The following is a 25,024-nucleotide window of genomic DNA, read 5'->3' as shown; positions in this document are numbered from 1 at the left end:
CAAAAAATACCAGTCGCATATACGAACGAAACTGCTGATCTACAATATCGTGTTTTTTCATACCTCTTTGAGGCCTCCTTTGTCTCTTTACGGGGTTGTTTAATCTGTACCGTTGCAACAGGAAACCTGTTCAGCGGTCGGCTCTGTGTTTTGAACGAGGACCGCGAGAGGATTTGGAGCAAACTGATTGGCTGATTGGAGGAACGACAAACCGGAAAACCGACGGTGACGTCATATGACATTTTCCGGAATAGTTCCTGTTTTGATTACAGCAGCGTTGAAGGGTTGGAAATGGGTAGCTAGCTGCGAAATTATTGTTAATAGAGTCAGTTTTCTCTTAATTTGTATCCGCAAGAGCAACATTAGTGAACTTATAATTGCCTGTCTCGTCACTCTATGCACGTGTCAGCATGGACAACCGTTGTTATTGTTGTGCATCAAAGTTCAGTCTCTTCAAGAAGGAGGTAAGAACTTGCTGGCTAATAATATTAATAGCATAGCTTTACAGGTTAAACGTGAAAATAGACAGTATAATAATGTCTGTTGTAATATCCCCAGCTGGGCTGTAAGAACTGCGGCCGCTCCTTCTGCTCCAGTTGTTTGACTCTCAGTGCTGTGGTGCCTCGCTGTGGCAACACCCAGCAGAAGGTCTGCAAACAGTGCCATGGCAGTCTTTCAAGGTAAAGGTCAAAACCATGCAAAAGAATATAAATGTGATTTTTAATTAGTATTGATAACCATTGTGGCTTATCTTCATTTCCTAATTTTGTAGTGGAGAATCCCCAAACAGTGCTGGAAAATGGTCTCCTCCTGAAAATTACAAAAAGTCAGTATTATGATAATTTGAATATTATCAAATTTGAAAAAATGACTCTTTGTCAACACAGCAGTTTCATGACATCTAAAGTTAATTTTTCTTTTACAGACGGGTTGCTGCACTTGAGGCCAAACAGCAGGGACAGTCGACACAGCCTCTTGCACAAGGAGGTAATAGAAACAGTAAAACAGGCCATCTACCAACCAAAGGCCTGAGTAAAGAAGATCAGGCTTTTGCTGAAAGACTTCACAAGCTGAAGGAGGACATTGCACCAAGTAATGAAATTATATTTTTAGCAGCTAGCATTTTGATTGAATCTGACATATATAGTAATAATATTTTTTTTCTTGGCAAAAGCCATTGTAACCTTTTTACATCCTATTCAGGGTCCATCCCCTCTGAGAAAGAGATTGAGGCTCGCCTCGCTGCTCTGAAAGCTCCCAGCCGGCCAGTGCCTTCTGCAGGAGAGATGGAGGATCGCCTGGCAGTTCTACAGGGTCAGCCTTCACCATCTCAAGCTCCTCCACGTGTAAGCTAAACCTCTTCCTCCTTGTTTCTCACTACTATCTTGGGCTTTATTTCATGTACAACTTAAATAATTTAACCATATTTAGAAGAACATGTATGCTATAATCTATGTACTTGTGTGCTCATCTGTACAGGCACACCAGCCTCCAGATAACAGGACACAGACTGAACAAGCCAACGATCTCATTACTCAGATGACAGAGGAAGTTGCCATTGATGACCAGCAATCAAATCCTCAATGCAGTATTTATTTGTCTCATTGAGTTATCCCACATTTGATTAATGATTAAAGATGCAGACATATCATAGTCTTACACTTTCATAATAAGTTTATCATGACTACATTCTGACACCAAAAGTTTACTATAGCTACAAATATGCTCAAACCTGTTAATCTCTCTGCAGGTGTAGATGGCCGTATGAATGATCTCAACAAAGGGGAGGAAGGAACATTGGATGAGAATTTGGAGCAGAACCAGGAGGTGGACAAATCGCTGGAGGCTGAGAAGGCCCGTGTCCTGGAGGAGGCTATGGAGGAGCTGAGGAACGAGCGGCATTCTCAGGATCAAATCCTTGACATGGCCAAGAGGATGGCGCAGCTGAAGGGGCAGGATCCAGACAAAGGTACATCACACACAAATATCTTGATGTACTGCTTTCTAAACCTTATTGGTTATCTTTACTTTTACATACAGAATGTCAGAAAATATGACAAGAGCTTTAAGTGTAAACATCGCGGAAATGACAAGTGTTTCATTATTGTATTTGTCACTTCTAGTTACTATGGAGGACTTTCAGCATCCTGACAGTGAGGAAGAGACTGAGGAAGAAGCTGTGATGAGAGTATTAAAACAGGTCTGAATAATGTTTGTACTGTAATGTAGATTATATTACATTCTGCATGATAAACTCATTATTGCGTGCATATGACACCCTTAAAGATATTGTGACCTAATCTGGAGCAGTTTTGGTGACCACAAGAGGCTGCTATTTTGCCATTTTAGTAATTTGCTATGTAAATTGGAGGACCTGTAAAATTCCTGCATTTCTGAATTTTGTTCCAGCTCTCTGAAGAGGCTGCATTGGATGAGGCCAGTGGCTACAACATACCTTTAGAACACAGTGGACCAAAGAACATAGAAATGAAAAAAACCTCCAAGAAACCGGTAATAAACACCAACCAGAATACAAATTCACACCACTTTCAAGTTATCAGAGAGACTAACATTTAATCCCTTGTTGATATGATGTCTTTTTCTTAAAAGACCCAGGCTCCAGCACCCAAGAGTAAGATTTCACCGTCTGCTGTTGCACATCAGCCATCAGACACTGATGAGGAGGAGCTTCCATGGTGCTGCATCTGTAACCATGATGCCACTATTCGCTGTCACACCTGTGATGGAGACCTTTACTGCAACCGCTGCTTCAGGTAGCTTGACATTCCTTCATTATAATAAGGGCAATAATAATTCTCATTTTTGCCTCACAATAGATCTTTGCATGGAAATCTTTGCACTGATGCCCATGAAAGACGGCCGTGATTTGGAATGCATACCATGACCCAGATAGATTGTAGCCAGGCGGTTGCCATACTGTTAAGCAGCATGAATATAAAGTATTTATTGTGATGAATTATCAATCCATTCTCCATTATCTCCCCAGGGAAGGCCATGATAAATATGACAGGAAGGAGCATCGCACCACAAACTACACTGCGCCAAAGAAGAAGAGGAAGACATGATAGTGAGACTGTAATTAAGTTGTTTGCCTAATCAGGCTCTCAGTCATCCCTGTTGTCTGACTTGTGCTTTATACTTAAGTGACTTAATATTGACAATAATCAGAAGATTTAAACGCTGCCTATTATCTAAAACAAGCCATAACTCCTAATGTTTACCCCAACCTATCTTATCCAATCTGTTCAAAGTGGCTATGATGCGTCTGTGTAGACGACAGGAAGAGCAGCATTTTCTTTCTGTAATTGTTAATGGTTCTGAATGAAGTGAACAAATCAAAAGCAATGGGTTACATTTCATGCAATGCAAGGCCTAGTCATATACATACATTTTGATGTAATACTACATATAATATGAAAAGGCTCTTCTTAGAATGGTATTTTAGCAAAACTGCACAGCTTCTGCCCACAAAAAGGGTTTAAACTGTCCAACCGAATAAGAAGCTTGAAGTGTTTTCTTGTGTCTCTTGCCCTACTTCCCCTGGAGCAAAAAAGGCTCATCTTAGATTCACTTTGCACACACAAAATATGACAGAACATACAGAAATCAGCCACATCACAAGCTCATCTGGGAAGATGTACAATTCCAGGCTACTGTCAACTCTGGACTGAAGAAGTGCAGAGGCGTTGGTATAAAAGGATTACAGAGGGCTTTGTTTTCTTTTGGCAGGCACTGCAGTCACTCTCGTAATCTATGTTTGGCTGCAAGTGGGGCATGAGTGTTGCCTTTCTTGTCATCATGTGTAATTCCATTATAAAGGATGCAAAAGTGTTAAATTGCTGTCACATCTTTTAAGTTAAATTTTTAACACTGAAGCCTTTTTTTTCAGTCACTGATATCATCACTTGATTAAAATGTGCCAGGCTGGAAGGCCTTGTTAGTAGTGTAGAAGTGTAGCCATATTGTTGGCCTCTGTGTCAGAAGAGCAAGAGTGGAAGTGGGGAACGAACAAGCAAATTACTATAATGGAGCCCTCAGCCGAAAGACCCTCTACGTATGAGAGAGAAAGAAGGGCAGAGTGCTGTTTCATCAGGGTGCATTACTGTCAAGCTAACTGAGGAGAGACCATAATTACACTTTCCTCTGGGGGGCTTGTTCCATTAAGGTTTGTATGGAGGCCGTTACTGTGTTTGCCTTGTCTGGCCATGTCATACACACTCCACAGACAGGAAATGGATGAGGATAATGGATGCATACTTAATGGACCTTCCCGCTGCTGATTTCACTGTGTTTACTCCTGGACTTGACATGTCAACGTCTCCTTTGTTTCCAACACTCTGTTGTAAGATTAACAACATAAAACACAAGCTTATATTCTGGGAATGATATGCTGACAGCTGCACTATGGTAGCATTTTATAGTTGTCTCTAGACAATCATTCTTTGGAGGCAAATATGTGTTTTAAACAGTGATAAAGAGCAATTGTTACAGGATAGATTAGTTGATACTCTAAATTGATGGATGTATTGGACATGTCAATATTTATTGATATATATTTATTGTGAAATGAATAATACCAGTTTGTTGAAAATCAGATGTAACGCTTATAATTCATCAACAGCTTTGTCTTGAAAATGTTCAATTTTATTTTAGACATACACCACTGTTATCAGAACAAAAATATTATGTACATAAGTAGGCAATGTCTTCACAAAAAAAACAGTCCGTCTGAGTAATAGTCAGTACAACTTTTATCACATGTGCATTATCGGTATGTTTATGCAAGAAGAAATGTTATAGCAGTCCATAAATTAGAGTGAAATAAAAAAAATCCATTCAAAACCCGACTGCTCTGGTGTTAAGACTGATGCTGACCCAAGAAGGGAGGCAGAGGGCAGGAAGAGAGTCCAACTGACATGTTACAGTTGACGAGTGGGAGATGGGAAGAAACGAGGCTCCACATTGTCTCAATTTTTTATTTGACCTATAATTATTTCTTCAATGGACCTGACATTTTGCGTAGACCCTTTATCCTGTAGAGCAACCCGTTGATAAATTCCTATGGGGAAGAAAGATACAATTGATTTTTTTTCTGCATACGACTTTTTCAGACTGCAGTAACGGTAAACAAGTAATTATTTTACTCTGTCACTGTGTGAAGGTTCTGATGCGTTTTTCATTGTTGTCTCACCTCTTTTGGCTTTCCGCATTCCTGCAACAGCTCCTAACAAATGAAACAAACACAAATAAGCTCACTAACAACATTGGACATTTCTTTTGCAGTGCAAACATTGCAACATTGGATTCCAGCAAGGGTAAAGTGCTTGTTAAGCTATTAACCCACATTGCAAATAGTTATGTCAAGGGGTTGAAATGTTCAATCGCTTTGGCCTGAATGTTGGATTCCTGGGACTCGAGTTCTCCTTTCTTTGTAGAACTCTAGCTCTGAATACTACCATTCCATGAAGCAATACATTACTGAAAATATAAATAAATAGTGAAAATGGCTAAACAACATGTTTTTAATTTGATTGGCACAATCTTACCTGCAAACGGGTTCTCTGCCCCTCGTCTGTCAGCTCCAGGAGCTCATCTATGTCAATCTCTAACTCTGGAATCTCTTCTTCCTGTAAAAGCAGAGAGAAACAGATGTTAAAGGCAATTTAATTTGATTTTTTTTAAATTATATTACCCACACTTGTATATCTGCATGCTACAAAAACTCTTCAAATGTATATTGTGGGCTTCCTGTCATCCTTTCACTCCCAGTGGTAAGACGGTCCAAACCACTGAGTCATTCAAAAGGATAAGACAGCGTAAGATGTGATGCAACATGGGAAGGATTTCATAGCCGCACGGTAGTATATAAGCTGTTGGATTGTCCCATTTTAAAGAGTACTTTTATCAGCAGGTGATAACTTGAGTTAATAGTGTCTGTAAATTGTAGTAATAAGAATAAACACTGCTTTTTTATTCCTTAATTCCTCATAACAATGATTTGATTGATGATGTGCTGAACACATCTGAAGAGCACTGAGTCATGAAGGCAAAGGCCTCCAGGGGGCTGTACTTGTCACATGACACCATCAGATTTCATGGATGGTTTACCCAGCTAACATTTAGCCCAGCCATTACTGAAAGACTATTTACAGTTTAAGTGTTCTTGCCAGGTTGTCCCAAATGAGTGAGTAAAAGTACAAACCCAAGGGCAGCATGAACTGTTATATATGAACAGAAGCTCTTACTAAATCCATACAAACCCCCTTTTCTAAAATGATAGTCTTAAAGGGGAAATATAATATTCATTTTCAGGTTCATACTTTTTACAACATGATTTCTAGAACATATTTACATGATTTAATTAAAAAAAAACAAAAAAAAAACAATACATGAATATACATTTATTCATCCTCTGTCTGAAATGCTCCGTTTTAGCATCTGTGTCTTGCTCTGGTTGGTCTGCGTTTCAGTGTCTATTGCTTTCGGCGTCTGCACCGTCACTGGTAATGACTGTAACGGCACTTTCTACTTATATACAGTATAGTTGGGACATTACAGCTGTACAGAAGTCCTGACAGCTCATTTAAAGGCACAATTTCTGAATACAAGCTGTGTGCATTTCTAGACACTGCTTGGATTGAGTGTTTACTTTTTTTTACTTTCACAGTATTTATATAGCACCTTGACCTGCTTTTTAATAATAAATATACATCTCAGACAGACAATCTCACCTTTTACAATATGAGACCTTTAACCAAACAATGTCTGGCAGCACATTGGAAGATTAATGTCAACCTCGTCTAAAGATTGTAACAAAGGGCACAGAGTCTTCAGTTATAAAAAGCAAATATAGCAAAGTAATCAATTCATATCACAAGCTTTTATCCGCACCTTTTAACTACATTGTCAGGAGAAAAGTACGGTGCTCCCTGGAGGAATCCTGAACGCCAAGACCTCTAGAGTCAGCAGGTGTACACTCATTTTTGACAAGCGGTGCCTCTTTTTTTAAGATGAATATTTTCCGGTTGGGGAGTTTTCATGGCTGATGAGGAGAAAGCTAATCAATGTGGAAGTGCTGAGTGGAGGAATAGATGGGCCCTCCTTCAGAATCCCCTGTGCCCCTCTCTAATTGATATATGCTGCCGGTTTGGACCCTGTGCGATTCTGCTGATGTCTGCAGGACACATGCTGGGCTAAATGCTTGATGTTTTTAAGTCTATGCTGTTCGTTTCTGTGCTGTAAAGATGCTCTGCTTTACCAGTTCTACTGTGTTAGGCTGTGGATGTTTGTGAGGTGCTTCAATTAGTTAGGCCAAATACTTAAACTGTGACCTACATCACTTGCACTTGACCAGTTTGGGAACCAATGTTGTAAATTAAATAGTTCATATTTCTTTTCATTGTCCCCCTGTTTAACAGTCACTGCTCATGAAGTATATTTCGGTTTGATTTTGCAGTAATCCATTGTTTTCTTTCTTCCCTAACAGGCAGCTTAAGTTTGCCATCTACGCTCTACAAGTAGTCCAGAGCTAACATGATGCTAGAGCAGCATTAGAATTAGGCATATTGTCTTTATTCTGTTTTTGGCATCAAACAGAAGTACTATTTTCTCTGAACAAGAATTCATTATATATTACCATTAATTGCACACAAGTGTACTGAAGTGCTGCATTTGGAAGTAAAGTTGTCACAATAAAAATAGAAAATCGACAACCGATACCTTTTAATACCACGGCAAAAAGAAAAAACAGTCCTAGTTACATAAAATAGCATTACTGTTTATTTATTTTTTATTAACACTAGACACACAGTGCTGGTACAGACAAGGTTTGATTGAGGACCAGTTGAATTTTATTTCCTGTTGTTTCATCCGTGCAGCCTTGGGTTGAAAACCGATGTTTTTATTTATTTTTATTTTTTTTATCTTCATACATCGTATGTATAATTAATGGAGATGATCATTTTAGACATGTTGTATTGGAAAAAGTATCGGAGTATGAACATTTTTGACAACCTTTTAGTGATAAGGGATGATATATTGTATAGTTGACCCTATTACCCCCTGTCTGCCTGTGACAGCAGGACCATGCAGCAAGAAATAAGTTGACCCTTGAAGTAACTTTTCAGTGTTTCATGTTATAAGCAGTCACAATTTTCAGCTTGTAGAAAGTTACCTTCATTGTCAGAGGAAAATCGACCATTTCAATGAGGCCTCTGGGCAGAAGTGTCTCAGCAGAACTTTGACAGGTTAAAAGCAATGTGCTGAAGATTAAGTGAATGTTGGCGCTAATATTGAAATTCATGAATATCAAAGTAGCTCTCAGTATTGCAGTTTAAAATGGGCAAAACAGATGCAGTCTGGATGAGCAGTTGGATTTGGTCATGATAAAATTACCTCCACTAGAATTTATAATGAGAATCAGTAAAACCTTATCATGAGGTGACTTGGCTTTTTCCTGTCACAACTTCTTTGGGTTTAGAACTCATATTTTAATAAGTAGCAGCATGATCATTTAAATGTTTTCATTTATGTTCTCAACATTATTTTTCTTTATTCAAACAATTATTTGTATTTCTTTACACACACACACACACACACACACACACACACACACACACACACACACACACACACACACACACACACACACACACACACACACACACACACACACACACACACACACACACACACACACACACACACACACACACACACACACACACACACACACACACACTATGTGTTTGCTATGATCATGTAAAGGGAAACCATGCCCAGGAAGTCTAACTGTTTGTAGAAGTTTCCGGTGCGTGTTCAACTTATCAGACCCTTCCCATTTCCTGCCAGAGGCACGAGCTGCACACAGATCAAAATATTCATTAACTTTAGGAAAACACTGACCTGGGTTACTATGCACACATACGCAAACATAGCTGTTTTTCACAACCTTTATTTTAGTTTATCATTTCTCAAAAGGTGTGAAGTTTGCGACGAAGGCGGCCCCTCCAGACCAAGGCAGCACTTGTATGAATTAGAGATGTGGCTAAATAATTCAGGTGGTGACACAGGGGACTGATGGTAAATGCTTCCACGCGGAAGACTCAACAGAGTAACCTTCCCCTGAGCCCATGCAAAATTCATAACACTGGCCAGTGCACATGGACGAGCAGCGACTAATTCTATACAAGTGGCTAATGCAGATATCCAGGATATCCCAACTACAGAGTAAAGCATTTATAGTTTTTAGTATAGTAAGGACATCGTCTATTAACAGTGTATAGAAGAGGAACTTCCTTAAGTTAAATTCATGACTATCATACTTTATATCAAAGACATTACTGGTGTTTTTCATCATCAATCATACTGAGATCCAATCATTCACTTTGCTGGGGAACATGCACATCCACCATTTGTGCTGTACATTTATCCTTAGATTGGATTAGGTTAGTACTAGTCTGGTCCTAACCTAATCCAATCAGGTTCAACCAGAACATAAAAGGTCATCTAACTATGAAATGAAAAAATAAAAATCTGTTTCTGGGACAACATCAAAAGAGTACACAGAGAAAGACTTTAGACTTGTTTTCCAATGTCCTGGTTTCCACTAATGTAATTTATTCCACCCTCAGCTTTACAAGCGTATTATCATATATTACCACAGGGAAGAAGGCTTGGGATGTAAATAGAATCCAGCTCATAAAGTAAGTATTGGTATGAGGAATATAGTAGTGCAATATTAAAATTTCATGCATTCAGCTGCAACCGAAGTGTCTTAAAGGTATTGTGTTGTAAAAAGTGAGATTTCCATTTCTTTTTAGATTATAAAAGTATGTTGAGGTACAATGTAAATACTTTGAATGTATCAGAATGCTCAATCCATAGAGAAATGCACACAGCCCGTATTCAGAAAGTGTCCCTTTTAACGAGCTATCACGACCTGTGAAGTCACAACTATACTGGTAGAAAGTACCGCTACAGTCATTCCCCAGCTGCTGCTCCTTTAAAACTATTTTTTATCTACTGGTCTAGAAAAAGAGAAAACTGAGAGGCAAGTTGTCTATCACTAGATTTGTTGTTAACTTCCATGTCAGCCAGCCAGTCAGATGGATTCGTATATGCCATATGCAAAGGGATCCCTGGCAGTGTAAGGGGACGCCAGACAGAGAGGTGGCTCCAGGCTATCTGCAGCCAAGGGGCATCTGTGAGGTTCAAGAATGAAATGAGAAACAGTTTGTCTCTGCCGTCTCCGGCATGGAACGGAGGCAGTGTTTTCATCTGATCTGCCTTGTCATTAGGAAGCTCATGCTCCTTAACAGATACCCCTAATTCCACTCCACCATGCTGCCTCATGTGGGCGACGAGACATCTGTTGCCATGGTTTCCCCTCAGAGAATGCAAAGCAAATCAATATGGAGTCTCAGACATAACTGGATTGTATCCCAATTTACAGGAGCACAGTTATGTATGTGCGTGCGTGTGCGTGCGTGTGCGTGCGTGTGCGTGCGTGTGCGTGCGTGTGTGTGCGTGTGTAAGATGGCTGGTGTCTTGACATCATCCGCCTCTCATATTAACAAAATTACCATCCATGCAATTAGGCCATTAATAAGGCACACTATGAAAATAATGAGCACACATTCTTACATTACAACTCATGCACTGTGTTAATATGAACTGCATATATTGAATTTTGTTTCTGCATGTTTATTTATGCAGGAATTCTTGTTAACTCGCCATTAATTACCAGCCCTATAGGGGCGATTTAAGTATATAGTTTCTATCATGCTATAGAGTAACTGTTCCCACAAGAATGCGAGAGACACATACACACACCCCCACACACACACACTTAAATTATGAAATAATGTCCTGGATGCCACCATAATAACAGAACATAAAAACAGCAACATTAGGAGTGCATTTCAAAATAAAAATCACCCTCCCTATCCTGGTCCAGCTCTTATTTTGTTATACTTTCTATGGCACTTTTTTTTTTACTGTTATTACTTTATCAGAGACTTACAGGGATATTATTTGGTGCTTTGACTCTTCTCCATGGTATTGTTTGCTTCTGATGGTATGGGTGCTAGAATCGATTCAGCTTCACACTGTAAAGCAACTTCTGAACGCCTTATTAATGTAGCCATATGGCAACCCCATGTTTAAAGTGATCAAGTCGTTGTGTTGTCAGGTTGGCAACCTGCTAGTAAATGCTTCCTAATGGCTTAAAGCAGATATCATATCTTGGAAACATAATCTGATCACTATGGTAGAACACCACGGAGCACACCACACAGCTGATACTGCAGTCAGGGTGATGACACATGAGGGTTTGTGTGCCAAAAATTGCAGCCATGAAGCAAAGCTACTTGCCTCCCACTCCTCTTTAAGGTCGCTGTAATCTCTCATACATGATGGATCGCCCACCACAGGTAGTTATGAGCAGCTAAGTGCCTCCTTTTGCTCCTTTCCATCACCTCCTCCTCAGGCACCCGACACAGTTAGCATCTGAGTGTGTGTCTGTGTGAGCCAGCCCTACCCTACCTCACAGTCAAACAGCAGGTGCAGCTGCCCATCGATCCACTCCTCGATATCCAGCCTCCTCTGCAGGTCCTTGCGGTTGTATTTGACTGTCAGCTTGCCCAGCTTGCGATGTGCCGGCTCTTCTGTTTTGTCCGTCGCCTGGAACATCACCCTGGACTGGGTGCTAGGCTCTGACGCCATGGCTGCCACGGCCTCAGGAGAACCGTGGAAACACACTGAGCTCACTCTCTCTCACACACACTCTCACAAACACACACACTCACGCACACACTCACGCACACACAGACAGACCCACAGGCTCTGACACGTTCCTTCTGCACACGCTGATCTGTCTCTGTTTTATGGGCTGTTGTTCCCACACGTATCTCCTGTTATCTTATTGAGTGTTCGTGCTCTCCCTCTCTGTAACGCCAGCTCTGGTTCTCCGCCTGCCCTCGTCCTCCCTCTCTCTCTCTGTCTCTCTCTCTTTCTCTCTAAAGCTCACTGTCTTGCTCTCCTTCCCTCCTCCTCTTGCAACACCCACTGGCTGCACTATCAGGAGGATGGTAATGAGATATGCCTTGCTGTGTGTGTGTGTGTGTGTGTGTGCGCGTGTGTATGTGTGTGTGTGTGTGTGTGTGTGTGTGTGTGTGTCTGCGCGCGCACGCGTGTGTGTTTGTGTGTGGGTGCGTTGTGTTTGTGCACATGCAATTTCCAGGGTGTGTTCTTGCTTTTTGCTCTCTTTCTCTCTGTTATAGCAGCTGGGAGAGCAGAGTTCAATTGCAGTGATAAAAACTGGAGAAAGGTGATAGGGCAACCACAGCAATCAAGTTAGGAATAATCCTCTGGCCGGGAATATGCCAACATGGGTTACTGACATCGCAAAATACAGAAATATGTGTGTTCTTTTATCTCCAGTCATATAAGTTGTAGATAAACCTATCATCTTCATACCAAATATATTCCTGATTTAAGATCAATAAGAGTATCTAAAAGAGTTTGGTGTGCTAAGGGCTCTTGTGTTCACAAACACTTCCAACAATAGCTGGGTCCCCCTGACAGGTGAGACAGGGTTCTAGTGTGATAGCTGCCTTGCCCTTTATAACAGAGATTATCAGGTGTACGTTTGATATGCCTTGAAGTCAATTTGGCTTCCCCAGTTACACCCATGAATAATGGATGAATGGGAGAGCACAAGTTATGGCTGTTTAGAAGTCAAATGTCAAATAAAAGCCTTGAAAGCATCAAATGTTTGTAAGTCAAATATCAACAGCACCACACAAACCCAAGGTCAAGAATTCATAGTTGTACCTCCTGTTGCCAAATTATTACGGTTGAGACAACAGGCTGCAGAGTTTCCACAGATCCTATTACTATATGAATAATGGGGTTCAGTTTTTTGTTTTGGCAGGGACTATCAATCAACCATTGGCTGCGTGTGTTCACCCACTGATGCACCGTCTGTTACAAATACTGAATTATTGAGGGCCTCTAGCAGCTCACCTTTCCAGACAAACAAATTCATTCATCTCATCTTATGCTACTTGGTTCTGCACTGACGGGTTGTCTAACAAAAAAAAAAAACCTGCACCAGAGCCGTGTGTAAGGGCTTCTCACCTCAGACCTGGTCAGGTGGAGAGGTGAGAGAGGAGGAAGCAGGGCCTGTAAATTATTGTGACCTCTACTGTTTTATCTTCACGGCTGGGTGAAGATGTATGATTCCATTGACAAGAAGCGGAAGAGTTTGTGGATACTACCTTAAAATCAAGTACCCTCTTGCTAAATTTGTCTAGAATTATGATTCAATTCATCCGAATTTCATAATTTGAATGTATTATAATTTGAGCAACCACTTCCTGCTTCCCACAGTTGTTGATATAATCCCAGGTGGCTTAATGACTCATTGCATACTGTAATTGGATGACTCAATGCATGAATAATCAGTATCACTAATATTGCGAAAAGACAATTAAGGGTCCTTTGAGTTTAAATCATAAGTTATGTTAATGATTGACATTTAGTGAATCTCTCAGCTGCTTATTGATAACAAAATGGTAACAATTGATTTACTCTGAAATACTGTTCTTTTTTTATTGTTCAGAGTTTGATAGAAAATGCGCTGTGGCTATACCACTGCTGTACAAGCATGTTTTTGAAAGAACCAAGGCATTTAAGCAAAAACCTTTATTTTGTGAAAGAAGCACTGAGCAAAATTAGAGAACAGCAATTATTGTGTCAGGAGAGAATATTTAAACAATGTTTTAGTAGGTTCAGTTTTTCTTAGTACAGCAGTGGTATAGCCACAGCGGATATTCTATCAAATTCTGAGCAATAAAGAATAACAGTATTTCAGAATAAATCAAGTATTTATACTTTGTTTTCTAATTTTGATCTCCAATATAGGATCATACTGCCACCTACTGGTTAAAAGTTTGTGAATTTGGAAATCTGTAACAAACTAAAATCCTTTTACAGACACATTCTTGTCTGACCACGAGACATATTTGTTTGTATGACGCAGCTCTGTCATAAAACCACCAGACAAAAAAGGGATTGTATTCTAAACACTGCTTAATCTATATCAGGATCACTTAATCCATTTCATTCACACTTGATTGTATTTAAATTCAACATTATTACATTGTATTTAGTAAGCTTATGCAAAGTATGTATTTAATCACCTATCCTACTGGATGAAAAAAAATCCATCGCTATCTAGTATGACTGTTATTTCATTAGGGCTTTGAAGGATTACCTTTTCATGTGGAAATCCATCATGACTAAATCAAGTCCAATTCTCATTGTAGACGTTGGTGAATAACCTTCAGTTCACTCCCTTTAAAGGTTCAAGTTGTCCCAATTTTAGGTATAAGCAATAAAAGGTAAACCACTGACAGTATGGACAGCATCAAAAGATAATATTATTATGTTTTTGGACTGATAAAGACAAAACATATCTCTTATAAGCTATTCATATAACACTTTAAAAACACAGCTCTTGCGTATGTGAAATGTAGCCTAAGTTTAGAAAAGGGAATACAAAAAGCATAAATATAACCTACACATAAACTGAATTTGTAACTGACAAAGAAGAAGAAAGCAGAAGAGAAAAAAGGTATGTGAAAGCAGTTCACTCTCTATTAGAGCCCCAAACCACTGTCACAATATGAAACTATTTCTAATATTGTCTGTATTTAAGCGTTAACAGTGACGCTTTATTCACACACGCAAAGCTCTGTCCTTGTTGTGTTGGGGCCCCAGTCATATAACAGCCAGAAGGGAGTGGCATCTCAGGAGTGGAATTTCACTTCCTGTATCTCTCAGGTGACTCACCTGGGCAATGTCGTCGATCGCTCGGGTTTGTGTCGACATCAAACGGGTGAATCTCCTGTGAGAGTTTCACACTTACAAAGGATCACACCGGCCCGGAGAGTTTGTGGCAGTGTTTTAAAGTGTGTTATTTTCTGGGTGCACAGCAGGAAGTCAGGAGCTGAAGGTTGATTTGTGAGAAGAAGAAACGTGCTTCGCCCTTTGCGGCCTCAACACTTCCTGGAGAAATTGCCCTTTTTTAAAATTAATAATAAGTGGTGTTTTTTAATTCTCTACCGTCGTAACAGGTGCTTTCTGGATATCTGCGTGTGTCAGAATGAATTCCCTCTTTAAAGGACACTCGGGGGCGTCTGCGCTCCTGCTCCTGGTGTTCCTGCTGGACTTCACTTGTGGCCAGGACACTGGTGAGGAATGCTTAGCCCGATTCAAGAAAGGTCGGGAGGATTTTGTCCTCGATGCCGATGAGTCTGTGAAAGACGGAGCGACGTTCATTTCTTCGCCGAAACTGGACAGATACAAGGACTGCGTGAGCGCCTGCTGTAAAGAGCCGCAGTGTAATGTCGCCTTCATGGAGAGTGGAGCCGAGGAGGGCTTGGTCAACTCCTGCTTTCTCTTTGATTGTGTGTACAAAAAGAAATACGCCTGCCGCTTCGTCAGGAAGAAAGGATACATTAGTTACGTCCTGGACTCCGTTTATGAGAGTTACCTTTCGGTGGATGTTCCCAAAGGTGAGATCAAAACTCCTCACACACATCATGGAAGTGTATCTTTTTGAATCAGAAAGCTCAATGTAAATATGCATGACACAGGTTGGGCCCTCTGTTGATGAGATTATCATGATGGGGAGTTTATCTTTAGGATCACTGGGGTCAACTGTTTCTGGATCATTTAAACTGTGTACATCCTGGAAGAGATTATAGGCTACTGTATAATCAAAGTAGTTATTATAAACTACATTCTCTCTTTGCGCTGAGGCCTACGGGTAAAAGGAGACACAACTAAGTGTAAGTTTCCCTCTTCAGGCTCAGTGTGGATGTACCAGTTAAATAAATCATTCTTTGTCCTATTTACTTGAATATTTTTGTGTTGAAACACACTTTGTAAGGAGAATGAGAGGCAACAGGGCAGAGACCCTTAATTCTGCATGTTCACACATGCTTTGTCATTTTGACCCCAGGTACAGATCCAGGTTTCCTCTGCCTCTTCAGGTGGGACTCCTAGTGCATTTGGATCTGTCATTTTTCCTCCTGTTCTCTCTCTAGATGACTCTGACCGTCCGCCAGTGGCCAACGGAGGCCTGGACCGGGTGGTTCAGCCTCAGGACACTTTAACGCTGAATGGCATAGAGAGCAAAGATGACCATGGGATTGCGTCCTTCCAATGGCAAATGCTCACCGGTTATCCTCACGCTATCATTGAGGTGAGTGAAGAGACTGCAATGCGCTGAAAAACTCTCGAACTAATAGTGATTTTGCGTCTATGTGTCTGATATTCCCTTTAAATGTCCACTGTCATGTTATCAATTTCTGTCTAGTGGCTACATTTGTGGATAATAAAAAGAACTATGTCATCCCACGCCTTGTAGAAAACCACCTATGATGACCAGATTATTGTGTCCAATCTGACATCTGGGGTGTACAAGTTCCAGCTGACTGTCACAGATACCATCGGCCAGTCCGACTCCACAAAGGTCACCGTCCTGGTCCTTACTTCTGAGCAGTCTGAGCGTGAGTATCTACACTGAACCTCAGCGTGCGCTGGACATTTATACAGGACATCTGTTTTAATCAGGCTTTCTTGGAATATATGGAAAACATTTTCATCGTGTACGCTAAAGCAGGGCTGAGCTTGTATATTAAATCTAATATCAGAATCGGCTGCCGTAGTTTTTGTTAGTTTCTCTGCAAATGTAGACTCAAGGGGGTTGAAATGGTCGAGTTTCAGTCTAAAGCATGAGTCAAGTGTCCTCTGTGTTTGTTGACATTTGCTTTGGCTTATTCAGAGTCACCTGTCTTGTGTTTAATGTTAGGACAAAGGTAAGAGTAGATTATCCCCTTTCAGCCTTAAATTCCATGTATCTTTCTCTTTTATTCAAATTATTCATGTGGTGGTATTTTTCCTTAACACAGTTAAATCTACAGAATTACATTTCTGAACAGCTCCAGACTGCTGTGCCATTTCTTCACTGAGTCTTCTTTTGTTTTGGGTTTTTTCCCCCCTAAAGAACTCAACCCATTATTTAGTGTTTGTCACAAGAGCGAGCTGTTTCGTGTGAGTTTGTGATCAAACCTGTCAAGGCACGCTCGCCTAATTCCTGTGTACTGAATGACGAAACAGCATGAAGATAGAGAGATAAAGGTTCATGTTATTAGAAGATTAAATAAGATTTGATCCTGGTAATGGCGGAACTGTTGGTATAAAAAAACAGTAATATGTAATTAGTCTCCTTTTGCTGTGATAAATGTGACCCCCCTTTTTTGTCATGTGAAGTATCCGTGTCGTTTCCCTTAAAACACGCTACAAAGTTGCAGTGACACTCTGTTGGAACGTTTTTCTCTCCTCAGAAAAACGGAAGTGAGTAGTGCAGTGTTTTTTATTGCTCCCCTAGTACCATCCCACTCTCTCCACCCCCGACTCAACCAAACCTGTCAGTCTGGTTTCAGCTTGGGTTGCACAAGCAAGATCTCAGCCGCCATTGTAATCCTCTTTTTTTTTGTATAGATTTAGAAGTTTTATCTTTTTTAAAGTACTTTAAACTCATGGCTGTATTTGCTGCGTGTTGGTTGAGACAAGAGAAGACTTGTAACCATTCAGTGGGTCAGTTACTGATTAACAGCGTGTGTCCTGAATAGTGAGAAGAATGTGCTTCAGTCAAGTATGCATGGGCATGGCAGTCAATGCGGACACATTTACACCACAATAATGAATGGATTGTATAGTAACGAAACCCATTCATGAATGACAATCAGACACGAGAACTTGGTAATTAAAGTGTAGCTTACAGTTTTCTTATAAATGTGCAGTCTGCATGTGATGTCTTGGAAGGAATGCAAGTTTATTTGTAGGCACCTTCCAGCAACAAGGTAATTTAAGGTGCTTTACATAAAACACTAAAAGCATTGGCTGGAAGTGGCTGTGGTGTACATGAGTGCTTTGGTGATACTAAGAATATGTATTCTCAACCGCATGCAGACATCCTACATTGTATTCTTTAACCACACTGTCTATTAAAGCACAGCACCTTTTTTTCAGTTGCATTTCTCTATAAAGGACAGCTTCATGTGTAATGACGTGTCTGTCTGCTCACGAGCTAGACACCAAAGGAGGGAAGTTAGGACAAACTAACTACACAAGCAGATCTCACCAGATCTGGTGTCGGATATGAGAAACAACAAGTCTGACATTGTCTGACATTGTCTGACATTGTGTCATGTGTCTAGTGAAGTCATCTCATGCACATTAAAGTAGTATTTTCCAGCCTTTGGAGTGATCAGTGTGCTGAGGACATAAGGCAGCTTTGATCATTTCTAACTACGTCAGTAAGACTTGGTGCGAGTGTTGGTGCCATTTCTCACTTCACCGAACCATAGCTGTTGCGCCGTTAACTAAACCATACACATGACATTGAAATGTGTGGGGTGAAATGAAATCATTAACTCTCAAAAGTAGAATTTTCACAATGGTGAAAGCACTTTTACCTACTATAAGTCAGCAACTATTATTATTAACTGTGAATCAAATCTAGCGTTGCAAAGAGTTGGGACCCCCCCCCCCCCCCCACACACACACACACACACACCCACACACCCACAGACCTATCGAAGTATTTTTCGTAGCACAGGGATGTCTGGTCACCCTTTGCTAACTAGCTGTTACCATGTGGGCTGTATTGAGGCAAATTGAGGAGTTTTAATTCAGCTATGTCCATCTATTCTTTATTGTCCAACATTTATTTTATAACTTATTTAACTTTAAACCCTACGTTTGCACACAGCCCACATTGTCGGCCCAAATTTTCAAATGACCTTTCCCCCTTCATTAACTTGCTAGCTAGGTAACTTGATGTTTTTTGGGGGCAAATTACTGGTTTATGTCTGCTTATGATATGGTTCAAGTTTTTTTCCTAACTGCCTACGACATGGTAAATACAGCCTGGGCAAATAACAACCATATTTTCATGTTATTTCAATGAAAAGTTTTCCACCTTTTTAAAAATTCCAGTAGTTTGCAACTAATCTGACACCTAATCCTTTATTTCGTATCTTACCAGACCACTGTATGGCTCCAAAGAAGATTGGGCCGTGCCGGGGTGCCTTCCCTCGCTGGCATTACAATGCTGCCTCAGAGCAGTGTGAGGAGTTCATGTTTGGGGGCTGCAGGAAGAATCTCAACAACTACCTCTCCAAGGATGAGTGCACCAACGCCTGTTATGGCTCAGGTATCTGTGCTGAGAGCTTTTATGCTTGAATTTTGTATGGTATCATGTTATTTTTTGCCACCACATTAACCTTAAATATTAAGATAACTGGCTGCATGTATTTTTTCTAAATTGACTATAGCACCTTTTTCTGCATAGGATTGAAAAATGTATTCTACATCATGGTGAATATTGGTGTGTGGGCTATGTGTTGCTTTCAGAGTGATATCAGTGAGGTAGCCTCCCACAGTGTCTTTTCTGTTCATGGTGTTATTAATATCATCGACAATTATCTAACACGATTACTCAGAGAAAACCTGAAAGTGGTCAGTAAAACATCAGCTGAAATAGTGAGGGTTTCGTGGGGGGTTATGTACTAGAATAACACACTGGGCCAGTAACCTCCTGGAGTCTCCACTAGTTGCCTGGTAAATGTGTCATATTTAACAACTGATTGAATATTAATCTAAGTTTGTTGGGTTTTTTTTTCAGAAAAAACTAGTACAGGTTCTGGTAGAGGTCTGCCTATTCCCAGTCAAGGTAGGTGGATTCTGCTAGCCGATGATAAAAATGCTATGTATTTGATATTCTGACGCAATTTCCTCTACTCCATTAAACAGTTGAGTGACAGTTTCCTCCTGTGTTTGTGTGCCGCAGTAGAAAAATGTGGTGCTCCGTGTACAACCGAGGAATTCACCTGTGATAACGGCTGCTGTTTGCACCCGGGTCTGGAGTGTGACTCAACCCCACAATGCAGCGACAGCTCAGATGAGCAGAAATGCGAGGACTGTGAGCAGTGACTATGCAAACTAGGCTTAATTTTCATACAGGCTTATGGAAATATAAATGCATGAATGACAGTGATAAAATGTTTCCTTGGAAGACTAACTTCCATTATGTCCTTTGTGCTCACCAGTGAACACCAAGTTTCGGATTCTGCTCCAGATTCCACTGAACGAACAAAAAGGTGATTTGCGCAGAGTTTGGCAGGTGATACGTATGAGGGAAAAAAAACAGACCACAGTTTACTCATTTGGATGCACTCGTTACCTCAGTCTAACTAAAACATTCCCACGTTTTCATTTATCTGAGCGCACAAGATATAATTTTTTTTTGTTGTTGTTATCACTGATTTTATGCTGTTCAGTTTTGTTGTATTTGTAAAACATGATTATGCCATCCGTTTACACTCCAGTACCTGTGATCTGACCTCACCGGCTCGTTTATTGTCATTCACAGTGCGCTGCACAGAGCCACCTGACACAGGAAGCTGCAGGGACAGTCTCACAAAGTGGTACTACAACCCCCTCAAACGGGAATGCTCCCGCTTCAACTACGGTGGCTGCCCAGGAAATGACAACAGATTTGACAATAAGGAGTCCTGTATGAGAGTTTGCCATGGTGTAACAGGTGGGTTGCTATTAACGATGAATGTGCGTCCTGGTGAAAATTAACATCCACTGAGATATACATTGTGCAACATCACAGAATACCAGACATCCATATCCTTAACAAAGACAAACTGGTGCGAAGAAGACAGTAAAAGTACCATTAAAATGAATGGTATTTTGTTCTTTGTTGATGCAGTGGTTTGGTTTGGGTTGTCTCTGCTCCTGCGCAGTCCTTTCCACTTCCTCAGAGTGATTTTCAGATTGTTTTCTTTTCATCTATCTCTTGTGAACAGGGTGAAATGTCAGTTTCTCTGAATTTTTAATTTATCGAAAAGTTCTGCTTCTTTGTTAATGTCCAGAACCGATGTATGAAACTACTACAAAGAGTTAGTTGTTTTTTTTTTGTTTTGTTTTTTAAATGATGTTGTTCTAAAGAGATGATATGGCAAAGGAAATTTACAAACGCAATGAGAAAATAAAATGTAAACTGCTTTAATGAATGAAACAAATCACCAAATGGAATAGGAAAGTGGACTTAACACTTTGATCCACCCTCATTGGCGTCATTTTCAGTCACAGCCGACAGCTGTTTTGAGTAAAAACACCTGATAAACCCTCTGCACAACCTGCTCAGCAGGTGCCAACAACAGACCGGCTATTTTGGCAACTGGTTGGCTTAAAACATTGCATCATTTAGCTGCTAAAGAGCCAGAAAACCCACCTGAATCTCCAGACGATCTGTCGGCATTCACATTGCATTATGGTTAAAGCAGGCACCAGGTTAACATAGGACACCAGGACATAGAAGATTAACATTATTCAATAAAAGACTTCCTATGGTTCTGCTGCATCAATTTTAACTTCTTTTTTTTAAGAAAAGAAACTGCCCACCGTGACATCGACCGTGTTTCCAGTTACACAGCTAAATGGTTGTTGTGTTCAAAACTTGTTCGACAGGTGGACTACAAATCTTGTTAATGCAGCTTTAATTTGAGTGCAGTTATCTGTTGTAATGAACTCTTTTCATCTTTTCTATATGTCATGTAACCACATAAAAAGTCTAAAACCATACCCTGTCTTTCTTTTTCAGAAAAGGACGTATTTGCAAGAAAGGGGGAATTTGGAGGCATAATATCTGAAGGCCATACAGGTGTGTTACCCTTCATTTTTTCAGTCTAAACTTTAAAAAAAAGGATCAAATTACATCTTCTCTGCATCTCCATCAGCTCGACTTCCTGTTTCTTGCTGCTCAGTAATGTTGCTCTTGTCCAGTTCACTGAGTTGCTGAGAGCAGCATTTGATTTTGTGATCTTTGCAGTCTCTAATGTCTTTGAATAACTTTTAATATGTATTTTTAACGATTTAACAGGTATTATAGCGATAGCCGCCATCCTGGGTGTGGCGATCTTCATCCTACTATGCATCCTGCTCTACTGCTTCATGAAGGGAAAGAAGAAGTCTCCACAACACCACCGCGTGCCCGTCAACAACGCCCCGGTCACCTTGGAGGACAGAGAGCGTCTGGTCTACAACAGCACCACCAAGCCCATCTGACCCCTCAGTCCTCACCTTTGACCCCGTCCTGGTGGTGAATGACACTGGTCTGCTGGAGCTGTGTCTGAACAAACTCAGATTGATGAGAGAGGAAACAATGTCTGTTGACAAAGTTTGAATGCTGGAGTGGATCTGTTTTCTGTCCACATATAGATGTATTTTTTAATGGTGGTGTACATAGAACGTCTTCATTGATAAAATATGATGTTTTATTTAGATTTTTAGCTTGTTTTTAATGCAGTGGCCTGTTGAAATGAATTGTTGGATATCAGTTTGTACTCAGGTTAATGCATGGATTTTATTTTGGAGGTAGATTACCACTGGATATCATTAGACCAGGTTAAATTCCTAAATATCTTCTACTTTCTTGGATTTTCTCCCGGTAAACAATCTGATAGTTCTTCTTGAACAGTTCTTTTTAATACCAAGTCAGTTAAAAAGTGAGATCATGAGTTGTTACAAGGTCCACATTGGTCCGTTACTCCAAAGTAAGTGTCTAGATTCCCTGAGCTCTGGGAAATGTGGATATGTAATGATATATTCAAACTCCCAATGTCCTGTCATGCCAGCCTCTTCGCTCCGTCAGATTTCTTTTTTATCCTGTTAAAAACCGTTGTTACATTGATTTACACACGTCATGCATAATGTTGTACATAATCTTAGAATTTTGAAGAAGTAATGTTTTGCTTGAGAAAGTTATTTTGATGATTTTTCAAAAGTGTTTTTTAGAGCAAGCATATTGCAATCACTAATTAATGATTGATACCCTTTATAAAGCAGCTCAACTTCAAATGTTAGTGTATATATAAATATATGACATTTTATATAGGTCTCTGTAACTTTAGGAGTAGCATGTTGTTTATACCAATAAATGTATTAACTCCAAATTAACTTGGGAGTGATTTTTGTCTTCGAGGGCAACCTCCTGGTGCACTTTATCAAATCACTGTACTTAAAGAATTTAGAAATACTGCTGCAGCAGTGTATGGGAACAATATACTCTCCATCTTTTATCATTTATACTCTAGTTGCTCTGGTTTTATGAGTGCAGTACTTATTTCACATCACATGCACATATAAAACATTTTGTCCCTACAATAATCATTCTATTTACAGTCTACTCTCGTATCAATAGTAGACTAAATAAAGATAAAGATTAAGGATTTGTGCTGAAGAAATCTCCCCTTGAACTGATCCCCATGGTGACATCTAGTGTCAATTAGGGGATCTCTGCAGGACAGCAACTGGGTTGAGCCTAAAAGAATGAGTGCGCCCTAAACTACAGGTGTGGTTTAAGATGTGAAGTTATTCCAGACAACACAGGTTCATCCAGTTTAAAACGTTAGACTGCAGTGACTTTATCTACTGATTTCATGATGTTTAAATAGGCTACAACAAATTACGGCTACCTGATATAGTTTTATCATCCCTGAAAAGTAGTCCCCATTGTGCTTTTTTGTTAAAGTTTTGACAATACAGTAACTGAAATTTTTCCAAAACATTTATCAGATACATGTCATCCTTCTCTTGATTTATAATCAAGTGTTACAGACACATTAGACAGTTGCATTGCTCTTTATCTCCAGCAGAAGGCGACATTGGTTTATTATATTCAACTCAGCAGCAATGTGCAACTAAATCAGATTAATATGGGCTACGCAAACTTTTTTTTCTAATCGTTGTCTTTCGAGAAATTGAAGGCAACAAAGCTGCACATTGTTTAGCAGGTTAATTCTACAAGACTTGACTCTTTCAGTGAAGTCGTCCAGCATCTCCTACTTTCTTCCCAGACTCCATGGGGCAGAGAGGGGGTTGTGCAAAGCAGAAGCGCCCCTCTCTATTTAATCAGCCCCACATAAATTAGCACCCACCCAATTGATTCACTAAAGCCATCCTTTGTGAGCCCCCCAGTCGACTGACCTGACCGTCATAAATGTAATTGGCAGGGTTATAATTTGTTAGGTCCTTTCACAAGCCTGTCATTGGTTTGCATACATATTCTTCCACGAGTGAAAGTAAAGATACTTCTAGAGGAAAAAAACAATCTGTTGGTTTGCCCCCTTTTTAAACGAGCTCATACTGAAAGAAATGGCCAAACTATGCAGCCCAGATGTTCTCTCAGATGTGGTAACACCTCTCACCACACAGACACTGGCCTGTCAAAAACAGGCGGTCCTATGTTACATTCAGGTACTCCTCGTTAATTAGAAACTCTTAGGGCCGCTAGACTTTCTTAGTGTCTTGATTTTCTCAAAACAAAAAAATAAATACTTTAGTGTTGATTTACGTTGTGGTGCCCATTCGTGTATTTTTGTTTTTGTATTTTTGGGGAAAATACATCCTATAGCTACAGCTAATATTCTGTTCTTGGGGAAAGGCAGGTCATGATATTCCAGAGGAGGACAGGCTCTGTTTGATGTGTGACCTGGGTGAGATTGAGAATGAGATTCATTTTATGTTTTATTGCCCAGTTTATGATTATTTGAGGAATGTATTTTTTACTACAATGTCTTCCAGTAACGCTAATTTCTTTTGGTTTGATGAGTATGAAAAACTGCACAACTCCAGGCTTTCCTGAAAGCAGAAGAAGGAACATTTTGTTTAAATATCAAGCTGTATAATAATCTGTATTTTGAATGTAATGTATTATGTGATGGTGTCTTATAAACCCATGAGGGTTGGGCACTTTGTGTGCAGGACACACAAAAAAAACGAAATATAAAGGAATAAATGAATGAATATACCAATGTTATTAATTCACTTAGTGGGCCAGGCAGGGACATGGGGC

The 25,024-nt window shown here is 40.1% G+C and overlaps 3 protein-coding genes across 4 annotated transcripts; 2 read left to right on the top strand and 1 right to left on the bottom strand.

Moving 5' to 3' along the window:
- Positions 1–277: 277 nt before the first annotated feature.
- On the top strand, positions 278–4,789 carry zfyve19 (zinc finger, FYVE domain containing 19). The gene is made up of 11 exons (XM_083924354.1): positions 278–464; positions 559–680; positions 773–826; positions 926–1,092; positions 1,204–1,346; positions 1,480–1,588; positions 1,751–1,969; positions 2,124–2,200; positions 2,410–2,511; positions 2,611–2,774; positions 3,008–4,789. The coding sequence occupies exons 1-11, from the start codon at positions 411–413 to the stop codon at positions 3,084–3,086; spliced, it is 1,290 nt and encodes a 429-aa protein (XP_083780480.1). The 5' UTR covers positions 278–410; the 3' UTR covers positions 3,087–4,789.
- A 108-nt stretch (positions 4,790–4,897) lies between these two features.
- Positions 4,898–12,011, bottom strand: ppp1r14d (protein phosphatase 1 regulatory inhibitor subunit 14D). Its single transcript, XM_083924368.1, has 4 exons — positions 11,566–12,011; positions 5,568–5,648; positions 5,213–5,245; positions 4,898–5,080 (listed from the first exon to the last, which is right to left on the bottom strand). The coding sequence occupies exons 1-4, from the start codon at positions 11,743–11,745 to the stop codon at positions 5,012–5,014; spliced, it is 363 nt and encodes a 120-aa protein (XP_083780494.1). The 5' UTR covers positions 11,746–12,011; the 3' UTR covers positions 4,898–5,011.
- Positions 12,012–14,874: 2,863 nt separating this feature from the next.
- On the top strand, positions 14,875–23,114 carry spint1a (serine peptidase inhibitor, Kunitz type 1 a). 2 transcript variants are annotated; one of them, XM_083924347.1, is made up of 10 exons: positions 14,875–15,602; positions 16,137–16,294; positions 16,460–16,601; positions 19,145–19,312; positions 19,784–19,831; positions 19,952–20,080; positions 20,208–20,258; positions 20,531–20,701; positions 21,773–21,832; positions 22,052–23,114. In XM_083924347.1, the coding sequence occupies exons 1-10, from the start codon at positions 15,191–15,193 to the stop codon at positions 22,234–22,236; spliced, it is 1,524 nt and encodes a 507-aa protein (XP_083780473.1). In that variant the 5' UTR covers positions 14,875–15,190; the 3' UTR covers positions 22,237–23,114. The 2 variants fall into 2 exon arrangements, with proteins under 2 accessions (XP_083780473.1, XP_083780472.1); XM_083924346.1 differs by having other exon boundaries at positions 19,949–20,080.
- Positions 23,115–25,024: the final 1,910 nt, after the last annotated feature.

Source organism: Echiichthys vipera (genome assembly GCF_963691815.1).
Source record: "Echiichthys vipera genome assembly, chromosome: 12".
Classification (NCBI taxonomy): domain Eukaryota; kingdom Metazoa; phylum Chordata; class Actinopteri; order Perciformes; family Trachinidae; genus Echiichthys; species Echiichthys vipera.
Note: the sequence above shows the minus strand (reverse complement) of the source record. Positions and strands in the feature narration are given on the sequence as shown.

Coding starts and splice junctions, on each gene's coding strand:
- ppp1r14d (XM_083924368.1), bottom strand. CDS start 11,745: ATGGCGTCAGAGCCTAGCACCCAGTCCAGGGTGATGTTCCAGGCGACG. Junction 5,649..11,565: donor ACCTGCTGTTTGACTGTGAG/GTAGGGTAGGGC, acceptor CTGCTTTTACAG/GAAGAAGAGATTCCAGAGTT. Junction 5,081..5,212: donor AATGCGGAAAGCCAAAAGAG/GTGAGACAACAA, acceptor TCTTCCCCATAG/GAATTTATCAACGGGTTGCT.
- zfyve19 (XM_083924354.1), top strand. CDS start 411: ATGGACAACCGTTGTTATTGTTGTGCATCAAAGTTCAGTCTCTTCAAG. Junction 2,201..2,409: donor TGATGAGAGTATTAAAACAG/GTCTGAATAATG, acceptor ATTTTGTTCCAG/CTCTCTGAAGAGGCTGCATT. Junction 2,775..3,007: donor TACTGCAACCGCTGCTTCAG/GTAGCTTGACAT, acceptor TTATCTCCCCAG/GGAAGGCCATGATAAATATG.
- spint1a (XM_083924346.1), top strand. CDS start 15,191: ATGAATTCCCTCTTTAAAGGACACTCGGGGGCGTCTGCGCTCCTGCTC. Junction 15,603..16,136: donor TTCGGTGGATGTTCCCAAAG/GTGAGATCAAAA, acceptor TTCTCTCTCTAG/ATGACTCTGACCGTCCGCCA. Junction 20,702..21,772: donor AGTTTGCCATGGTGTAACAG/GTGGGTTGCTAT, acceptor TTTCTTTTTCAG/AAAAGGACGTATTTGCAAGA.